General features: G+C 58.8%; 1 protein-coding gene across 2 annotated transcripts in view; it reads right to left on the reverse strand.

Annotated features, from left to right (window-relative positions):
* Window positions 1–952: 952 nt before the first annotated feature.
* Window positions 953–19,542, reverse strand: part of Scube1 (signal peptide, CUB domain and EGF like domain containing 1) — a 134,657-nt gene continuing 116,067 nt past the window's right edge. For both annotated transcript variants that reach the window (XM_046429592.2, XM_046429591.2), the window contains 12 exons: window positions 18,659–18,778; window positions 18,229–18,333; window positions 17,171–17,287; window positions 16,360–16,497; window positions 14,851–15,054; window positions 11,835–11,996; window positions 10,405–10,572; window positions 9,350–9,511; window positions 7,536–7,733; window positions 6,374–6,526; window positions 5,945–6,024; window positions 953–3,428 (listed from right to left, as the gene is read on the reverse strand). In XM_046429592.2, the coding sequence (XP_046285548.1) occupies window positions 3,276–3,428; window positions 5,945–6,024; window positions 6,374–6,526; window positions 7,536–7,733; window positions 9,350–9,511; window positions 10,405–10,572; window positions 11,835–11,996; window positions 14,851–15,054; window positions 16,360–16,497; window positions 17,171–17,287; window positions 18,229–18,333; window positions 18,659–18,778 (1,760 nt within the window). In that variant the 3' untranslated portion in view covers window positions 953–3,275. The remainder of the gene's footprint in view (window positions 3,429–5,944; window positions 6,025–6,373; window positions 6,527–7,535; window positions 7,734–9,349; window positions 9,512–10,404; window positions 10,573–11,834; window positions 11,997–14,850; window positions 15,055–16,359; window positions 16,498–17,170; window positions 17,288–18,228; window positions 18,334–18,658; window positions 18,779–19,542) is intronic.

The raw sequence follows: 19,542 nt of genomic DNA on the forward strand, positions 1-19,542 counted from the left end.
TGCGGGAGGATCCGCACCCTGTCCTTAGCTTCCGTCCTTCTTCAGGCCTTAGAGCATACGTCTGCCCTGCTTGGGCCCAGTCCTCGTGCCCACGTCTCCCCTGTACCTCCACCATGAAGCATGAAGCAAGTGCAGCGGTCGCCATGTAGCCGATCTGCCTCTGGCTGCAACGTGTGAACTCAAGGAGATGGGCCTGACATCCTGGAAGGTCCCCTGGGAGTACCAGGCCCTGAGGACCAGGGTTGGCTTTGGGTTTAACAGCTGGGACCCAGAGTTTCCCAGGGTGAGGCTGGTGTGGAGAGACAGGGCAGACCCTACTTGGACTTTAAGACATCCAGATGGTGAAGGGTGGCAGTGAGAGGGAGGCCAGGGTGGTGGCCTGTGAGGGCAGCTAGTAAACTGGGGCTGCTGACTACCTGGTCCTCAAGTCCTCTTTTGTGGGATAAGAGCTAAAAATGGGCTTGACAATAAGAGAAGAAAGAGGGTTCTGTATTGCCCCTGTCCTGCTCTGCCCTGGGGTCACTGGGCACGATGTGGCCACAGTGGTAGTGAGAGCCATGGAACATGAGAGGATGTGGCGGGCAGCCTAGTGGGCATGTGGGAGGCTTCTTTCTGGAAACCAAGGCTGATCAGGGACGGTGGCCAGCCAGGGGTGGTGCAGTCCCCAGGAGGGCTGGTCAGTTGACCCTGACCTGTCTGCTGTTCTCCACAAACCCGAGCTGGACTTGAGGAGAGATGGCACCAAAAGCAGGGTCAGTACAGCTGGGCACCCAGCTCTGCAGCGTGGGTAAGGGCCACTCACGCCTGCATCCCAAGCCCTGTTGTGGCCTGGAGGAGGGGCCATGCCCTGCTGCCTGTCTCTGTGACTCTGCATCTGCAGGAAGAACTCAGGGGATCTGAAGAGCTCTTTCTTGTTCTCTCTGGTTTTTGAGAGAATTAAAGGAGGAAACCCTTTAAGAAGTGCAGTGGTTAATTTTATGTGGCAACTTGACTGTGCTAGGTTGATTCCAGATAACCATAAGTGCTCTTGGTGGTCTGACTGTTGGGTGTGACCAGAAGAGATCAGCCTGTTATCAGAGGGCTGAGCCAATCAGGCCCTGTCCAGTGTGGGTGGCATTTTCTGATGGTCCCAGGGCTCCAACAGGACAAAGAGGTGGGGGAAGGGCACAATTTGCTTTCTTGGAGCTGGGTGTCCTTCTTCTTTGGTCCCCAACACTGGTGCTCCTGGTTCTTGGGCCTCAGACTCCAGGACTGTCCCTGCTCACAGCTTCTCAGGCTTTGTGCTCAGCCTGCATCCCACCGAGGGCTCTCTTGGCTCTCTGGCTTGCAGAGAGCACCTCAGGGAACTTTGAGGCCACCTCCATGATCTCTGATCTCCCATAATAAGTCCCCTTTACTATGTCCATGTGCACACGCTGTTGGTCCCATTTTCCTAGAGAACCCAATAAAGAGGCAGACCCTTCTCTGTGCCCTTCCTAGGGCATCTGTCTCTCACTTCTGGGGGTGACTGATGGCCTGACAAAGGGAGGGAGGCTTCTTTCTGGAAACCAAGGCTGATCTGCAGGGACGGTGGCCAGCCGGGGGTGGTGCAGTCCCCAGCAGTGCTGTTGACCCTGACCTGTCTGCTGCTCTCCACAAACCCGAGCTGGACTTGAGAGATGGCGCCGAAAGCAGGGTCAGTACAGCTGGGCACCCAGCTCCGCAGCGAGGGTAAGGGCCACTCACGCCTGCATCCCAAGCCCTGTTGTGGCCTGGAGGAGGGGCCATGCCCTGCTGCCTGTCACCAGCCATGGATCTTGAGACTTTGCTTGCTGGCCTGTGTGTCCACAGTCCTATGTTTCACGTGTGTTTCTCAAACTGCTCACCTCTCACCCGCCAGGCTGGGCTGGGGATCAGGAGACCTGAGGCCACTTGGCATCGGTAGTTGGAGTTCATTGTAAGATGCTCCCATGTTCCTGGGAATTTTAAAGTTTGTTAACCTGAATAATATAGAACATTCCCTCTGCTCGTCCTCTTGCTGGCAGCAGGCGGTCTGAGGCTTCGCAGACCCTGGGTGTGTGAGGTCTCAGCTGGCTCCATCCTGGGCTCTGGCTTCCTGGCTGGTGGGACGAAGGCAGCCTTGAGGAGACTCTGAGAGGGAGGCGGCAGGCCCACGGGGGAGCTGCACTGAAGCCAGGCCTTGTGACCCAGGCCACCTCTGCCTCAGGCCGCCTCTGCCTCTGGGCCACCTCCTCTTGGGTAGGCCTCAGGCCTCACAGCCTTATTTCTTGGTGACATGCAGGCACACTTCAGACCCCAAGGTCATGGCCACAGGCCCCTTCCTAAGTTTATGGCTGGATACTTACACCCCTTATTCAGGGGCCCAAGGGGAGTCTGCCTTCCACTGTGTCCTGAGGGCAATGATGTCACTGTGAAGGGACTGGGACAGGGCCAACCCTCCAATCCAGCATGGGAGCTCAGTTCCCTAAGTTCATATTCACAAGGTGTCCAGGGCCAGCCTATGCTGCACCTGCCCGGCAGCTCCTATCTCCCACACAGGTGAGTGCTGGGGGGGACAGTAGTGGCACTGAGTGTTTACAGCTGCTGAAGAGAGCACCCCTACAGTACCCACAAATAGAAGTGTGTGTATATATATAGATATATTTGTATTTATATTTATACATATGTATACAGCACTTCATCAGCCGTTCTAGCAGGGCTGGTGAAGACCTCCACTCCTCCCTCAGCAGCTCTCTTCCATCTGTCACAGAGTCCTTAGAGCCCAATGACATGGCACCATGTCCTGCGATCCTGGCTGGAGGAGTTGGCAGTGTAGTAGCCCTACAAGTGCTGACACAGGCTTGTCACCTCAGAGATGGTGCCTCCACATGTCCTTCCTTCTCTGCTGGCTTCCTGTGGGTGACAGGGGCCAAGCTCACAGAGCCACCGGGAGGGTGCCACTCTCCTCTCTCCCACAGCATCAGGCAGAAGCGCATGCTCTCTGGTGCCCTCAGCGTGTCCTGGCCAGGCAGCGTGCGCCAGAGCCGGCTCAGGGGAAGCAGTACTGGTGTCTGGGGATGAGAGGCAAAGGGCAAAAGGCTTTAGAAGCAGTGTCCCATGGGGGCCCAGCTCAGCCTTGGCCCTCCAGGGGCTGGTGGCCTTCCTGAAGTGCACGCATCATGGGCTTCCCCAGGCAACGGGGTGGCCCACAGAGCTGCCTTTCAGCCCCACGACAGAGGGAAGGAGCTCTTCTTCCTTGGCTCCCTGGCCATCCCCGAGCAGGACAGCTCTGAGTGTTATTTGTAGGGCCGCAGGAATCGGGACACTTTGGAACGTAGCAGTTTGATGAAGGACCGGGGGAACATCTCCTTGGACTCCTGGGCTGTGTACTTGAAGTAGTTCTGCGGGTGTGCCAGCACGTCGAAGAGCGCCTTGATCAGCTTCTTGTCCTGCAAGACATGGCGAGATGAGGTGCATGAGGTGGGGCCAGGGCATTCCACTGGGGGCCTGGAAGGGATGGGGAGCAGGGTTTCGGGATTCCCCAAATCGCTTACTACAGATAGTCCTTTGGGTTTAACAGTGTAATTGTATTTTTTTCTTTCCTTTTAACATTTGGTTTTATATTTATTTAGTTATAGTTGGACACAATAACCTTGTTTTATTTATTTATATATGGTGCTGAGAATAGAACCCAGGGCCTCGCACGTGTTAAGCAAGTGCTGTACCGCTGAGCCACAACCCCAGCCCATCATTTTTACATTTTTTAATAGTTTTTTTGTAGTGCTGGAGAGGGAACCTGGGCCCTAGTGCCCACTGGGCAAGTGCTCTGTCATTGAGCCACATCCCCAGCCCCATGTAGCTGTGTTTTGTTTTTTTTTAATATTTGCTTTTTAGTTATAGGTGGACACAATATCTTTATTTATTTATTTATTTTTTATGTGATGCTGAGGATCAAACCCAGTGCCTAACGCATGCTAGGCGAGTGCTCTACCTCTGAGCCACATCCCCAGCCCCATGTGGCTGGTTTTTTAGCAGCCTACTGGCGTGAATGCTTTTATTAAGAGCATCTGTTGGTAATATAACACTCTGAAAACCAGAGCGTGCTGAGGACCCAGCAAGGCTTCGCAGCCACAGCTGCACCTTGAGCTTGCAGTTCCCTGGTCACTAGCTCCTCGACCCTGGAAAGCCCTCGGCAGCTCTACATCTCGAGGAGGCCCCTGGACAGCAGGGTCAGGACCCCCACTCTGAGGGCTGCAGTGAAGACGTAGAGTGTGGCCCCCAGCAGAGCCTGGCTACAGAAGGGCTCAGGACAGCTCTCCAGTGTGGGTGCAGGTGGCACCTGGCTCCTCCTCCCTGAGTGGCCTCTGGAGGAGCATGCACAATCTACCACCTGATGCCATCATGGGCCACCCAGAAGGAAGCACTGAGGGGTGGACTGAGACTTGGCTGGGGTATTCTGGAGGGCAGGCCCAGCGGTGGGCTCTTGGCAGAGGCCTGTAGCCTGGTTTTTTCTGCAAGGCCTCCACAAATGGTGACCTCCCGCTTCTGGGCCTGGAAGGTCGTCAGCTTACTGCCTCTGGCCACGCTTGCTGCTGGGTTTGACCTGTTCAGACACACTCTAACCCTTCTCACACAACCACACGTACACACGTGCACACAACTTGCCACGCACACGGCACCTCGCTCACACACACGCACCACAGGTCCTTCCTATGTGCATTGCTGCCCTTGAGGAACAGCACCCCTGGCGTTGCTCCTCTGCCTCAGGGCTTCATGCTGGGCACCAGCTGTGGGGCATGAAGCCCTGCAGCCCCTCTCACAGGGAGCCCGGGACCACATAGTCATGAAACAGATCCAAGGTGCAGTCCTCACAGGGGCTGTGAAGGAGTGGCACGTGGGACTCTGAGGGTCTGTGACACATGTGGGGTCCAATCAGGGAGGTCCAGGAAGGCTGCCCAGAGGACAGGCACCTCGGCACAGAGCAGAGGGACGGTGGACATTCACTGAGGAGAGGCAGGGGAGATCAACTTGGGAAGCCCTGGGCAGAGAGTGCAGCGAGAACAGGCAGGTGGTCCTGAGGGGTGGGCCCCCATGTCCTAAGAGCAGTGTCAGGACACTCTGAGTTCTGGAAGGGTGCTCCCAGCTGCAGGGGTGCTGAGGTGGCAGCTGGGCTACAGCAGGGTGAGGAGTGAGTTGGGTGCTATCGGCCAGACAGGTTGTGGAGGGGCCAGGGTGGCTCTCTGGTTTCTGTCTAGACAGAGAGGTGGCCTGAGGAGGACATTAGGAGCCTGAGAGCAGCAGCTAAAAGCAAGCTACATGACTGACAAAGCACCTACTATGAGCTCGAGGGTCACCAGGCAAGGGCCTGGAAGTCTCGAGGTGACTACCCAACTATGCAGACCACTCTCTATCTCAGTCAAGTGATACCTGACGAGGGTCAGCCAGGTGGATGTGGCCCCAGCCCCACTCTTGTCCTTGACACCAGCCCAAGCAGATCCCCAGGTCTGGCCTTACTCCGGAAGAACTGGGTCCCTGGGCCTCTGGCCAGTGCCTACTGAGACAGCTGCAGCCTCCCCTCTGTGAGAATGTGGCTCTGCCTCTCGAGGCCACAGAGGACATGGAGGGGTTCCGTCCCAATGACAGGAGTGACAGCAGCATGAGTGGGTTCCAGATTCTATGATATCACCCTGTCCAACTACCCTCCTCTCCCAGACGAGGAAGGCAGAGCTGAGGCTGCCAGGCAAGGAACCTGCTCAAAGCCTCTTCCCCTGGTCCTGGTCCCCATCTCCTCAGGAGCCAGCTTGGTTTAGCCTCTTGGTCTGAGGGGACAGACATACCAGACCCAGGCCCTCCGCCTCCTCCCCTGCCACACCCTCTGTCTCACTTCTCCAGGGGCCAGGGTGGGGGCAGGGACGGCCCAGGCCACTCTCCCAGAATCATGTGGATTCCCTTCCAATAAACTCACTTTCAGAATTTCCTGGTGATTCTCCGAGGCGTACAGCCGCCCGTCGCGCACGATGTCTTCTATCAGCTGCTGGTAGTCCTCTGGGAAGCGGGTCAGCAAGGGAGGGGAAGGCCGGAACTTGAGACCCTCACATCCCCGCCTCTGCCCTCCCTGGCTCCAGCCTCGGGTTGTCGGCGAGTGCTGGATGCTGCCCCTGGCCTTCGCGTCGGGGCCGCCTGGCTGCCCTGGTTAGCCGTGTCCTCCCGTGGGCAGTGCCTCCACCTCCGCCTGCAGACACAGTGTCCTCATCTGCACCCCCACACCCTGAGGCCTGTCTGCAGCGGGGGCCCCTGGGGCATGCTGGTCCTGGGTCTGTGCCCTGCCACAGGCTGGGGCGTGAGGCTGTCTCCACTCCTGGCACCCAGCGGGCCATGATGAGCGGTGCCTTACCATCGTAGGTGACGTAGGGCACTTGGAACCCTTTGCCACTGTTGCCTTCGTTGGACTTGAACTGGATCCAGAGCTTCCGGGAGCGGGAGGTGAAGGCGATAGGCCTCTCATAGGTCTGGCAGGTCTCGTAGGTGGTGATGGATGTGGGCGAGGCTGGGGGAGACGCCCTCACTGAGGTGCCCCGAGCCATGCTCCGCACTGACCCTTCCTCCTGCTACAGGTTGCTTACCTCCCCAACCCAGCTGGCTGCCAGGGCCCTAGTGCCCATTGCCCAAATGCACCCTCTAGATTCGTCTGGTTCCCTCTGCCCTTCGCTGCCCTCTGCCCCTGGAGTTCTGGTGGACCCCTGCGTGCAGCCCCCTGTGCTGGGGCTCCGTCTTCCTCCAGCCAATTGCTCCCCCATGACAGAGCTCACGCCTGTGCCCAGCAGTCAGGAATGGGGGGTGCACTCAGGCAGGCCGTGGGAGAGGAGCCAGGGGCTCCTGTGAGTGAACAAGGAGGGGTGGACCTGCTGTCCCCTGGGGTGCCCACCTCCTCACTGCTCCCTGGGTATTCTTCCTGAGGTGCCCCTGATACAGGAGAGGCTGCCCCTGGAGCTCAGCCCTGTGGGTGGACAGTGGAAAGAAGGATGTGGGTGGGGGCCCTGGGGCTGGTGATGGGAATGGGTGGGGCAGGTGGTTCCTGGCTGGGTTCTGACCTGCTCAGGGACCCTGGGCAGGCCCCTTGCCCTTTCTAGCCACAGCCCCACTTGCATATTAGGGCGGTCAGACTCCTGGCAGACGCAGGCAGTGTGTGCATGGTGCTAAAGCTCACACAGAACGTGGCACTGAGCAAACCCCTCGGCTCCCTCCTGCATCCTCCTTCGCCTCTTGTGGCCTGCCTCTATGACCAGAGATAGTCAGGCCTGAACGAGGGCGTGCTCTGGGCCTGTGTGGTTCCTGGCCTTTCTCCCTGGCCCTACGGCCTTCTCACAGAGCTCTGCACAGCTCAGCTCTGGCGGCCAGATCCCAGTGGGTCCCCACCTGCCTCCCGGAACCCCAAGTGACCTGCTCTCAGAGCCTGGGCCCTCCTTCCTGTTCCTGGTGAGGCTGTACTAAGGTGGGCATGAACGTGGACTGAGGCTGTGTGGCCCTGCCATCCCCATCCCGAGGCCAGTACCTACCACTCTTCCTCATGACCAGGACATCACCGCACTCATCCTCGATGGGCAGGAAGATCTCGGGGACCACAATGAGGATCCTGCGCTTGGGGGGCGGTGCGATGTGCCACACACACTCAGCATTGGCCGGGTAGTCTCCAGGGTAGTTGGGGGACTCTATGTAGCCCGTGTAGTCACCAAGCTCACCACCACAGTGCTGGTCTGTGGGCACCATGGCCACAGGGCCTGGTCAGGCTTGGCCTGCTGGGTGTCTTGGCCTCCTGGGCCCTCAGGCAAGTGTTTCTGTCCCCTCCTCTGCCCAGCCTCCACCCAGTCCTCCTGTGTCAGCTGCCAGGCCCTGAGATGACCTCTAGTGGGAGCCCTGCCTGGGCTATCCCCTCAGCTAGAGGGCAGGTCCCCAGTTGCTCTTGTAGGTTCTCTGAGCCCGAGCAGATACCTAGGGGGCGGACCTGCCTGGCCAGGCCCATCCTGTTTCTGTGTCTGGGCCTGATCATGTCACTGGCCACTCAGACGGGCCGTTTTGTGTCCCTGGAGACTGGCAGCCCCCCTGGCTGGCCCAGCCAGGTCTGGTGTGAATGTACAGTGAGGCCCCCGGGCACCTCTCTCTGGTTATTCACCTGGTGAGCCTCACTGAGCATGCCAGTGCCACACGGTCTCCCTTTTCACAGAGCAGGAGGAGCAAGCGGTCCACAAAGGGAGGAAAGGAATCGTGTTCCTTCTGTCTCCTTTTTAATTAAACTGTACATCCTTGAAGAAGCTGAACCTGACATTTTTATGAGCCAAATTGTTCCTAGCCTTTAATTAATAAGGAAATGGCCTTAGCTCTGTAAAAAGAATTGAAAGTAAATATTAAATGTTTATAAAATTCCTTTGCATTCTCATTTAAAAATTTTTCTCACTTCAAAACTTCTGGGGAACATTTCATTTCCCTACCAGCGTTCTAGAAGCTTCCCTCTCTCCCGGCTTCACCGTGTTCACCTATGAGGATGTTTAAGCCCTGCCTCTGCAAAGCTCCTCCTCTGCCTTGCTCTTCAGCCTGGGAAGCCTGGACGGAGACCACTGCCCCCTCTAGCTAACCCCTTCACCGGCTTTCAGGCAGTTCCCAACATGGCCAGAGGGACAATGAACTAAAACTGACCAGGAGAGGGGAAAACCAGAAACTCTGAAAAAATGAATTTAAAATACTTAAAATGATATGGTGTCCTTTTTGTTACCCCCTAAGACCTACTGGGCAAGGGGCTGGCCGGAGCCCCTCTTTTCCCAGACTGTCTGAGATGACCACTTTTCTCTGACTTGAGACTCTTGGGCACCACGAAGCCTGTATGGCCCTCCTCCGGCCCTTTCATGCCTGTCCACACCTAGGTCCCTGCGTCCTGCTGCTCTCAGGCCTCAGCTGGATGTCCACTTGGCCTAAGAGGCACAAGCCTTTGGGGCTGCAGGGCTGGCACTTGCCAGCTGTCCCAACCGCCTTGCAGCTGCCCCTTAACATGGGTTTCTTTCTCCCCAGGACCCAGAAATCAGAGCAGGGCCTGGCTTGGGCCGAGACTTGGGCTATGGCTGGTGAGTAGAGGGAACTGGTAAACTTCGGTGCCGCCATACTGCTTGCAGAGGGGGCTAAGACAGGGCCTCCCCTCCTTGCCACTGAGCTCAAGAAGGACGTAGGGTTCACAAAGGCACCCCTGTCCCCCAGTAGAGGTGGTAGACAGGAACCAGCACCCTCAGTCAGGCAGTGGGAGATCAGCTGTCACCCTGCCTCCCCGACCTCCTGGGCCCTGCCCAGCACCCCTGCTCCTTGGAGAGGGAAGAGAGGCACCTACTTTTGCAGTGTGTGACATTGGTGGAGCCATCGAAGTCCGTGCTGGTGTTGCCTGGACAGGTGATGCAGTGGTTCTGGCCAAACTCAGGCTGGTAGGTGCCCACAGGACAGCGGATGCACCGGTGTGTGGTGGTGTTGTAGTGGTGGCCAGGGGAGCAGTGCACTGCAGAGACATGTGGCAGGGGTGCTAGTGGCAAGGCCAGGCCTCCCCTGCTCCTGAGGTGCAGCTCAGACAGAGCTCAAGGCCCTCTCCCACCCAGTGCCGCCTCTTTACCATGAGGGGACAGGTGGGAGGACACGGCCAGGACTGAATGGCTTAGGAGGGGCCCATGTCAGACACAGACTGAGGACACCCATGGGCTCCAGCAACACAGGGACGTGTAGGCCACTGTGAAGGGAGCAACTTTTGGGGAGACGTGGGGTAACAGTGTGACTGAAGGGGTTCAGGGCAGAAGCCAGAAGAGGAAGGGGAGGGAGCAAGGCTGTACCTTGTCATTCCACAGGTGAGGGCACGGGGAGGAAGGGGAGGCTGGAGGGCAGGGCCCAGGGGAGAAGCTGCTCCTCAGAACAGCAGGTCCCCAGAGGGGACCATCTGGATATGTGGCAGACTCTGTGGGACTGGGATTGAGCCCCGGGCCACCGGCCTGTGCTGGCAGCACAGATACCTGACAGATATGAGGGGGCTTGAGGAACAGGAAGCAGGCTCATCTGCTGGGGGGACAGGCAGGCTGGACAAAGGAGGGGAGTGGCGGACACCCAGCAGGATGGCCCTGAAGGGGCTGGTGAAGGTGTCTGCTCTGGTCCAGCCCCTGCCACCTCCTGGTCCTCCCATCTTCCTTCCAGACATGGCTCAGAGGTTCCCAGAAGCCTCCCAGTGCCTGAGGTGCTGGTGCTCAGCAGGCTCGCAACCTGTCCTAATCATGGCACAGTGCTCGTCACCATGTCCATGCCTGGTGTCTCCAGGCTACTCCTCTGATTCGGCCATGCCAAGGAGATGAGGGCTTCTGGGGAAAGTGTCCCTGAGCAGTGCAGCTGGGGGCGGTAGGGCCTGCTCACCTTTGGCCTCGCAGTCCTGGAAGGAGGTGGCGCCCTCCAGCTTGGTGAGCAGCCCCCCTCCACAGGGGAAGCAGCCGGTGCGCCCAGGCTCAGGCTGGTACGTGCCCATGGGGCAGGCCTGGCAGGGCTGGAAGCCGTCTGCTGAGAAGAAGCCTGGAGAGCACTGGCCTGGAAGTCAGAGGTCAAGGCTCAGGTGGGAGGGCGCTACTGGGGCTGGGCCATGAGTGGCCCAAGGCCCTGATCTTAGTCTCGCTTACCCCAGGAGAAGGCACCTGGGGTGGGGTAGGGGACAGCAAGACAGCCCTGGTGGTGGGAGGCTTGGTCTGGATGCTGGCAGCGTTCCGGTGTGGCCTGCCAGGCCACCTTTGCTTCTCCCACAGCAGGAAGGGCTGGGGGCAAAAGGGCAGTGACCCTGCTGAGCTGGGAAGTGGGAACCCCAGGTGAGGGGGTTTCTTTCAAAGGCCTCTCCCCAGGGGGCAGGCCTCATGTCTCATGTGTCCTCCTGGCCCAGGTCCTAACCAAGTGATGAGTCTCCCACCTGTGGCCACCTTGTGCTCTAAGTCACTACCCGCCAGGTGGGGGCACCACCCTTCTGGAGGGGCAGTGGGCCAGAGCAGCTGGCAGCCTGCAGAGCCTTGGGCTAGGACTTGGGCTGTTCTGACCCTGAGAGAAGGCAGAGGTCTCCACTCACCTGAGTGTCCACTCGCCCACCCTCACGGCACTGCCTTGTCATGTGCATGCTTTTCCTGCATACCCTCCAGCTGAGCCCCGGGAGAGACCAACAGGGAGACTGACTTGTTGCATAAACGGGGCCAAGTGGGGGTAGCCAATGGAGACCATCTCCACAAACCAACGGCACAGGCTAAGTAAAAAGTGCCATCTCAATCAGCTTAGGGTAAGGTTTAGCACTCTTTGTGCAAAGTCCCTGCTCACAAAAGTACGTGGTTCACTTGGTGACTTGTTGATGACTGTCCCCAGGAGGCCCAGTGCTGGGTCAACCATAAAGCACTTAGGTTGTCCCTTTATGACCACACCTCGTCTGTGAGGACAACGTGTCTGCACACTGGCGTGCTCTGTGGGCTACACGGTGCAGTGATGTGGCATGCAGAGCTCAGGACTCCAGGGGCCTCCAGGAGCGGACCCCTCATAGCCCCACGTCCTTCGTGGGGGTACCTGTGTGGAAACTGAGCCACTTTGGGATGGCAATGAATGCAGCCAATGCCAGGCTCTGTGGCCGCACATGGCAGCCACCTTTGCTTTGGGAGCCTCGGGAGGCAGGAGGGCCCTGCCTGTGCCCCTCCCCACCAGCCCCCCTTCCACCAGGAGCTCGGACCAGAGAGAGAAGAGGGACGCTGTTGGAAGGATGGCGGAGTTGCAATGGGGTGCATGAGCTGGATGGGGAACCCTACACCCCACCCTCCTGCACTTGCCTCCACATTCAGATACGTTGTGGGCACCAGCCAGACCAAGCCCGTCACTGCTGGGACATGGCGCGCAGCTGAGCTGGCCTTCCATGTCCTGGTAGGTCCCCGACACACACAGCACACACTGGCCCTGCTCGCCGCTGAAGTAGGTGCCAGGCCCACAGGTCACTGCAGAGGCAGAGTGGAGAGGCTGCTGGGGGACAGCGGCAGAGGGCTGGGGCCGCCTCTCCCCTAGCAGACTGGAATGGCCCAGCGGGGCCCAGCCTCATCCCAGAGGAGCTGGGGACAGGATCTGGGTGGCAGCCATGTACGAGGACCCTTGAGGCCCTGGTCTCCTCTCCCCGAGGTGGCCCCTCCACAGTGCTCCACAGGCCCCTGCAGCCCTGCTCTTTCTCCCCTCCACGTCCTGTCCTCCACCCACTTAACCTGTCACCAGCTGCCTCCTGGGGCTCTTCAGCTGGACACCCAAGCCACTTCACCCCAAACCAAGCTCCCGGTCTCTCCTTTTCCTGCTGCAGGAGGATCTGGCCCCAAGGATGGGCAGTGGAGCCTTGAAAACTGCACACGGGCATGGGCCAGGGGCCTGGACAGAGGCTGAAGGGACAGTCTACGGGATGGGCGGTGTTGGGCCAGCAGGAAAATGTGAGGAAATAAGGAAACTGAGGCAGGTAAGTTAAGGGGAAAGGAAGCCATGTCTCCACAGCTGAGAAGGTGTTCCCACACAGGCTGTGAGGGACGGAGAGAGCCCGGGGCTTCAACGGGCGGACTGCACAGCGTGAGGTGTTCTCTCAGACACACACCTGGGGAGGAGCCGGTGCGACATGCCTACACTTTCCAGAGCCCTCATGGGAGGGCCTGTGGCAATGCTGCTCCCTCAGCAATGAGCGCTCCAGGGGCTGGTCTCTGCATGGCCCTCTCCTCTCACAGGAGCTGGGGATTTGGCTGCTTCCAGGCTCAGGCAGGGAGGTACAAATGAAGTCCCACACATCTTGTGACACGAAAAAGGACAGGAGGCCTCACAGAGCGACAGGGGCCAGTCAGAAGGACACGGGGGCCAGTTTAGGGGTGCTCAGTGCATAATGGGGACAGTCTGAGCATTAGCACTGACCTAAGTGGTGCTGGAAGGGATTACAACTCAGTGTGGACTAGGGGACTCTCTGGGCCCCTGCTGACAGACACACAGACAGGGCAGGGCAGAGCTCTTCCTTACAGGAGACTCTAACTCTGAAACGCAGACAGGACAGCCCAGCGGCAGCCACCACCAGGTGGGAGATTTGCTGGGGGTCATAGGAAGCTGGGGTGGTGGAGTCAAAGGAGCATCAGGAATCAACTCAGCATCTGTCCCCAGAAAACACTCCTCAGCCACCAGAGAGGAGCTGAGGCCTCTCTGTACCTGCTGACAGGCAGGACAGCTGGCCTCGGGACTGTGGTTGTCCTGCAGACACAGGCCTCCAGCTGGTGAGGAACAGCCGGTGGGCATACTGAACGAGGGTGTGCCTGGGCCCAGAGAGGCCAGCAAGGGGGCTGCCCCAGAGCTCAGGGGCCTGAAGAAGCGCAACAGGAGAGTGACACTCATTCCTGGTAGGAGCTCGGACCAGAGAGAGAAGAGGGACGCTGTTGGAAGGATGGCGGAGTTGCAATGGGGAGCATGAGCTGGATGGGGAACCCTACACCCCACCCTCCCGCAAATGCTGAAAAATGTTCCCAGTTGGGGACTTGGGTGAGGGAAAATGGAAGTTTCTGTTCTGCTTTCTGAAAGCTGGAAATGATTTCCAAGTAAGTTGTTCCAAATAAGAGAGTGATGTCACCGAGCCCCTGGTCTGTGTCCCATGTCAGAGCAGTTCTGCCCACTGCAGTCTGGGTCAACGTCCCTGCGACAGCTGCACACCTGCCACCCGCTTCCCAGCAGCACCCTGGCCCAGCCTGCTCTCTGGGCTTCAGATCTGTGGTCCGATTATCTACTCACCCTGCCCCAGGTGGGCCTATCGGACCCCTCCCCACCTGCAGATGGGGAGACTGAGGATCTGAGAGGCCTGATCTGCCCAAGGCCATGAAGCAGATATGAGTACAGGCCAGGCCTCTGGACGGCTCAAGGGCACCCTGTAGCGGGAACTCTCTACCTCCCCAACTGCCCTCTGTAAGTATCCCAAATCTACAGTGAGTACCTGAGTGGCCGTGCCCTGGAGTCACCCCGGAAGTCTCTCTGCCCAACCCCACTCGCCAGAGCACTCCTGGAATTGTCTGACTCTTCATTTGCCCTGCCCTGGTTCCAGGACCCCCACCCCTACATGGCCTCCTCTCTCCCCCATCCACCCTCCTTCCAATCAGCCTTCCTGTCACAGAGAGTGGACCCGGATGTCCCTCGCCTAGGGCATCCCAGCAGAACCCAGAACTGTGTCTATGGCTGCCTCATGTGCCTGTGGGTGGGCTGATTTGCTCACAGCCTACTTCCCCACGAGAACAGTACAACTCCTGCTTGCCCCGGCTTGGTCCCCAGTGCCGTCTCTGACTTCACCCCTCGTCACAAGCCACCCCCAAGGTGTGGTCACCTGCCCTGGCTGGCTGGCCTCCAGGCTCCCCGACAAAGCCCACAGGGGCTAGGGGCTGGCCTCCCCATTCCCTGCAGACCACCCCTTAGTGGTGCTGGGCACTGTGGCCATCACACTCCGCCCTCCCTGACCCTGACTCAGCTTCCTGGCTTCTTGTCAGCCCAGGGGCCTCAGTTCACCCTTCTCTGGGAAGCCTTTAAGACGCCTTTCTGGTCACTGCAGCATGGCCTTGCGTCATGTTCTGTCCCCGTCTGTGCTGTGTCCTTCAGGACTGTGGTGAGGATGGCAGGCTTAGGGCCCTGCACCAGGGAGTGCACTTTAAATGACAGAGATGATGCGAGGGCCACGGTTCTCCAGGGCAGGCCTCTGCATCCTGTCCCCCCACGAGTCTGTCTCCCGTGTGTTCACTGGGGTTCGCTTGGGCTGCACATACAAGGAAGTTGGTGGCTGAGTGGCCACGGGCAGGGACTCACCACATTTGCTGTCCTGGAGCACCTGGCCAGTGCCACACGTCCCTAGCCCCTCCAGGGCCTTGGCTGAGCGCTGGGCCACCTCGTACTCAGTGCCTGAGATCTGCACGTAGAACTGCTGTCGGTTGATGGACTTGCGCAGGGTTTTGATGGCGGCCTGCAGGCTCTGCTCGGCTCGCTTCCGCACGCAATCAGCTTCGCAGGTGTCTGGTGGGAGAGACCATGTGAGAGAGTAACGCGGCCAGGTGAGCCTCCACCTTCTCCAGAAGGCTCCCTGTGCCAGACCCTGCCCCGGGTGGGCCGGTCGGACCCCTCAGCCATCTGCACAGCAGCCCTGGGGCGAGTCCCCACAGGCAGTTGGGGAGACTGAGGATCTGCCCAAGGCCCGACGCAGATATGAGTACAGACCAGGCCTGTGTCCGCTGCCACATGTCATCCAGGGCACCACTCACTGCGTGGGAGCTCAGACACTCTTGAGGACTGTGACTGAGCCCAGAGCAGTGTCCAACTCTCTGTCTTGAATCCAGGATGCCCCGAGGTCTGGCTCCGCCCACCTTGCCAGCCTCAGCCCCAATGCCCCAACACTGTTAGTGTCACCTCCAGCTGCCCTGCCCTCCTCTTACACCCTACCCTCCGACCTCTCTGCCTTTGTCCGTTCTATTCCCTCTGCCTGAATGCCTTTCCTTGCCACCTCTTCTACCCTATTAACTTTTTTTTTTTTTTTTTTGGTACTGGGGATTGAACCCAGCGGTGCTTTACTATTGAGCCAGTCCTTTTTATTTTGGATTTTGAGACACAGTCTCATTAAGTTGCTAAGGGTCTTGCTAAGTTGCTGAGGCTGGCCTCAAATTGTAATCCTCCTACCTCAGCCTCCTGAGTCACTGGGATCACAAGTATGCATGTAAACTTTGATTTCAAACTGATTCAAATTCAAATGTCACCTTTCCTGAAAGCCTTCCTGAGCCCTGCACTTGGGAGTCACCTTAGCTCCACACCCTGCTTGTTCCCATACCCCCACTACTCAGGGTGTCACCTGGCTCTGGGCAGCTAATAGGCCTGTCTGCCTCCCTGCAGCTGGGAGCATTGCCAGGGCAGGGGCCATGGCTGGTCTCTTTTTCCATGGTGTCTACGCCCAGGTCAGGCATACACTGAATACATTTGCTGACCACTCTCACCTCCTTGGCCTCAGTCCAACACCAAGAGGAACATGCTGGTGTGAAGCAGCCAGCACCACCAGCCTCTCAGGAAGCTGGGAGTCAGTCCGTGGCGTGACCATTCTGGGGGCTGCACACATTTCCCCTTCCAGCCCCAGCCAGGGCAGGAGGGTGGGAGTGTGGCCGTCTGTCTCCGGGGCTCTCTGAGCCGCCTCTTCCATGCTGGACAGGGCCTTCCCCCTGCCAGCCTCTCACCAGCCTCTGCTACCTGTGGTCCTGGCCTGGGGGTGGAGGACCCCCATCCTGCCCTGCAGCTGCTCCTCAGGTCCTTGCAGCCATCAGAGAACTCTTCACCCACCTGAGGCCTCTTCCATCTTTATCTCCACCTCAAACTCTGCAGTGACATGGGACACCTCCTTGGATGGGGACTTGCGGCCGCGGCGTCTCTTCTTGGAGGAGTCGCACTTGAGGGTCAGGAACGTCACGTGGCAGTTTTCTGACAAGGATGGGAACACTATGGCAATCCCAGCCCTGTGCACAGCCTGCACTGGATTGCCCCTTGCAGGGCCCTCCGTGCCCAATAGCAGGGACAGACGGGGAGCGGAGCTGCAGCAGGCCAGGCTGCTGGGGCCTCATGCAGGAACCAGCCCTCCGAGCTACCACAGCGCCGCCAGAAGAGGCGCCCCTCTTGCACAGGCCAAGCTGCTGCACCTGTTCAGGCCGCTGAGGGTGTGGCCAGTGCCCCAGTCAGGCCTGTCGATGCAGAGCATTTAGACCAGTTTCAGAAGGAGTCTCGTGGAACTAGAGCTGGAAGCTCCCGGCTGGGCCCTTCTTGGAAAGCTTGTTCTCTGCTAGCCCTCAACCTGGAAGTCCTTCTTGGTCACACTCTCTCGAGAAAGAACTACTGAGTAAAACCTGCAGCTCCTTCAATTAGGAACAACCAGGCTACGTAGAAAGGCCTTGCTGGGTGCATGTGTCACTTAACCCTGGTGTGGCAGAGACAGTGGCCCTCAGGATGCTGGGTATTTCCCACTCAATGTAAGGGGCCAGGGGTGGGGGCGGCAAGGTGGAGGGCCACAGATGGGATGCTTAGAAATCCACCCTGCTGGACTCTGGGCCCCAGTCCCAGGCTTGGGGGTTCCTCCACCACCCCTGGGTCACCTACTCACCCAGCAGTGGTTGCCGTGGGGTCTCCTTTGCTCGCTCCCGGCTACGGGGCCGGAGGTGGCATTTGGCATCTCTGATCTTGAAGCGGGCCTTCTGCTTGATGGGGGCACTGGAGGCATCTGGAAAAAGCCAAAATTCTCTCCTATGGCAAGGAAGTGGTGGGGCCGGGGACTGCCACAGAATGAGTCTACCTGGGGTTGGGGTGGGTCTGGGTGTGGGCAACTCTGTCCCATGGCCCTCCCAGGGCGGGGGAACCTCCCCTGCCCCACTCCCTCCTCTCCTTGCAAGGCCCGAAAGGGTGAAATCAGGGACAGTGGGTCGAGCTCAAGCCCAGGGGCATCTGGCCAGAGTCTTCTGCAGAGGGGAAGGATTCCCAGCCTCCGCCTGTCTCATGGCCAAGGCCCGAGTTGTGGCTGGAGATTTTAGAAAGCAGGCAGAAGGGAAGAGGGGAGCAAGAAAAGGAAATACCATGGAGACCAGAACTGCAGAGTCCTTCAGAGAGCAGATCCCAGCTCTCTGGACTCAACAGTCCTGCGCTCCAACAGGCTCCGAATCACGCCTTTTACACCCTCTGCGCACCTGAGTACGCCCCCGCCACTCTGACAGCAAGGATCAAAAAAGCGCTGGGGATACCCTCTCCCACGCTGAACAGAGGCTGCTGGGCAGGGCTGGTCCCAAGGGAGGGAGCACGATGTGCCTGGCACCCCTCAGGCAGCGTTTGAGGCGGGGCTGCCCACCGAGTCATTCGGGAGAGGCCACACACTCCCCGAAAATAGAGCCTGAGATCTGTACACACAGAAGCACTTTGAAGTCACTCAGCTACTGCTACTACGACCTCAGATCCAAAAAGCCAGTGCCCCTGGGCTGGAACTCGACCTTCAGGCTGCTGGCATCTAGGTCCAGGCCTGCCTTGTCTCCAGTACCCTGAGCCAGGCCTGGAAGGACCCAAACTGGGAAACTCTCCCCTGGGGCTGTGTCCCTCCCTCCCCATGTCCCTCTCCACATACCAGAGAGTCAAGGGGCCACCTAGGTGTGCAAAGTGTGGACAGTCAGGGGCTACCTGAGCAGCCAGGTCCGGTGCCAGAGCTGGTGCCATTGCGTTTCGGTAGTGTCCTGCCCTGGAGACCCGGAACACCACAGCTCAGGACGTAGCTGTTTTCTGAGTCTGTGGAGAGGCCAGTGGGTGAGGTGGGCCTGCGTGCACCTCCCTTCCAGGGCCTCAGATTCTCGAGGCCTCCAAGAGGTTGCTGAACAAGAAGGTCAGGACTGACCGGTAAGTCAGTCTATTTCTGCCACATGCACACAGGTAAGTGGCCAGGCAGGAAGAGGCCTAGACCTATGGAGGTCCAAACAGTTGCCCAGGGGCACTGTGACCAGGGCTCCCTCATCCCTGGTGGGGCTCTTTCCCAGAGAGTTGCAGAGATCAGGACCTTGACCCAAGGAAGAAGCCCCCCACCAGTACATCCCTTCCCTGGGGCCACCTGGGTTACCTGGCACGAAGAGGGTGTGGGCTGGGCAGGAAAGGAGGCAGCTCTCCACACTGCCCACCTTGCTGCAGGACAGATGGGCCTGGGCAGAGGCCTGGGCTCGGGAAAGGCACCTGCCTGTCTCTGAGGAGAAGGAAGACAGAGAGGGCCTGAGAGGCCAGGGTGGAGGCTTCCTAAGGCTGACAGGGCCCCGAGCAGGGGTCTTCCAAAGCTCTTCCTCACAGGGCCAGACTGTCTTGGTGGGAAGGAGCTCAGAGGTGGCAGTGTCCAGTTCCATTTGGCCAGGTTGGACGCTAGCCCCAGAGAGCCGACCTAGTGCGTCAGACACTGGTTCCAGCTGTCTGTGAGGTGGCTCACACCCATTCCCAGAGGAAGTTTCCGGGGACAGGGATGGGCCCTCAGGACAGCGCCTGTCTGGGGAGAGGGGCAGCTACAAATGAACATGGGCTTCCTGGCCTGGAGGCACAGGATGGGGCAGCCCAACACACCCCTTGGGTGTCTAAAGATGTCCACAGCAGCTCTTCACAACTTCCTGAGGGTTTGTTTGAAAAAGTCCCCAGATTCCTAGGAAAAGACCGGTAGTTCCAAGCCACCTGCAACATCAACATCAGAACTGATCTGGCAGACATCTCATGGTGAGTGAGTGACAAGTGGCCCTGAAAGCCAGATCATAAGAGCGTCCCACAGTGAGTCAGTCACCAGATGGAGCCACATGCTCTCTGCAGCTGGCACAGGCCATACTCATATAAGACTCACGGACCTGATCCTGATACTGCCAAATCTGGCTTTCCCCTCGGGACACTCAGCATCTTGCTGGAAACGCAGCCCTCGCTTGCTTAAGCAGTCAATTCTGTCTGCCTGTTTAAGGTACCAATGGTGATCTCCTG

This window comes from Marmota monax, unplaced genomic scaffold (assembly GCF_021218885.2).
Source record: "Marmota monax isolate L192 unplaced genomic scaffold, Marmota_monax_Labrador192_F-V1.1 WCK01_AAM20220418_F8-fsc00051, whole genome shotgun sequence".
In the NCBI taxonomy this organism is placed as follows: domain Eukaryota; kingdom Metazoa; phylum Chordata; class Mammalia; order Rodentia; family Sciuridae; genus Marmota; species Marmota monax.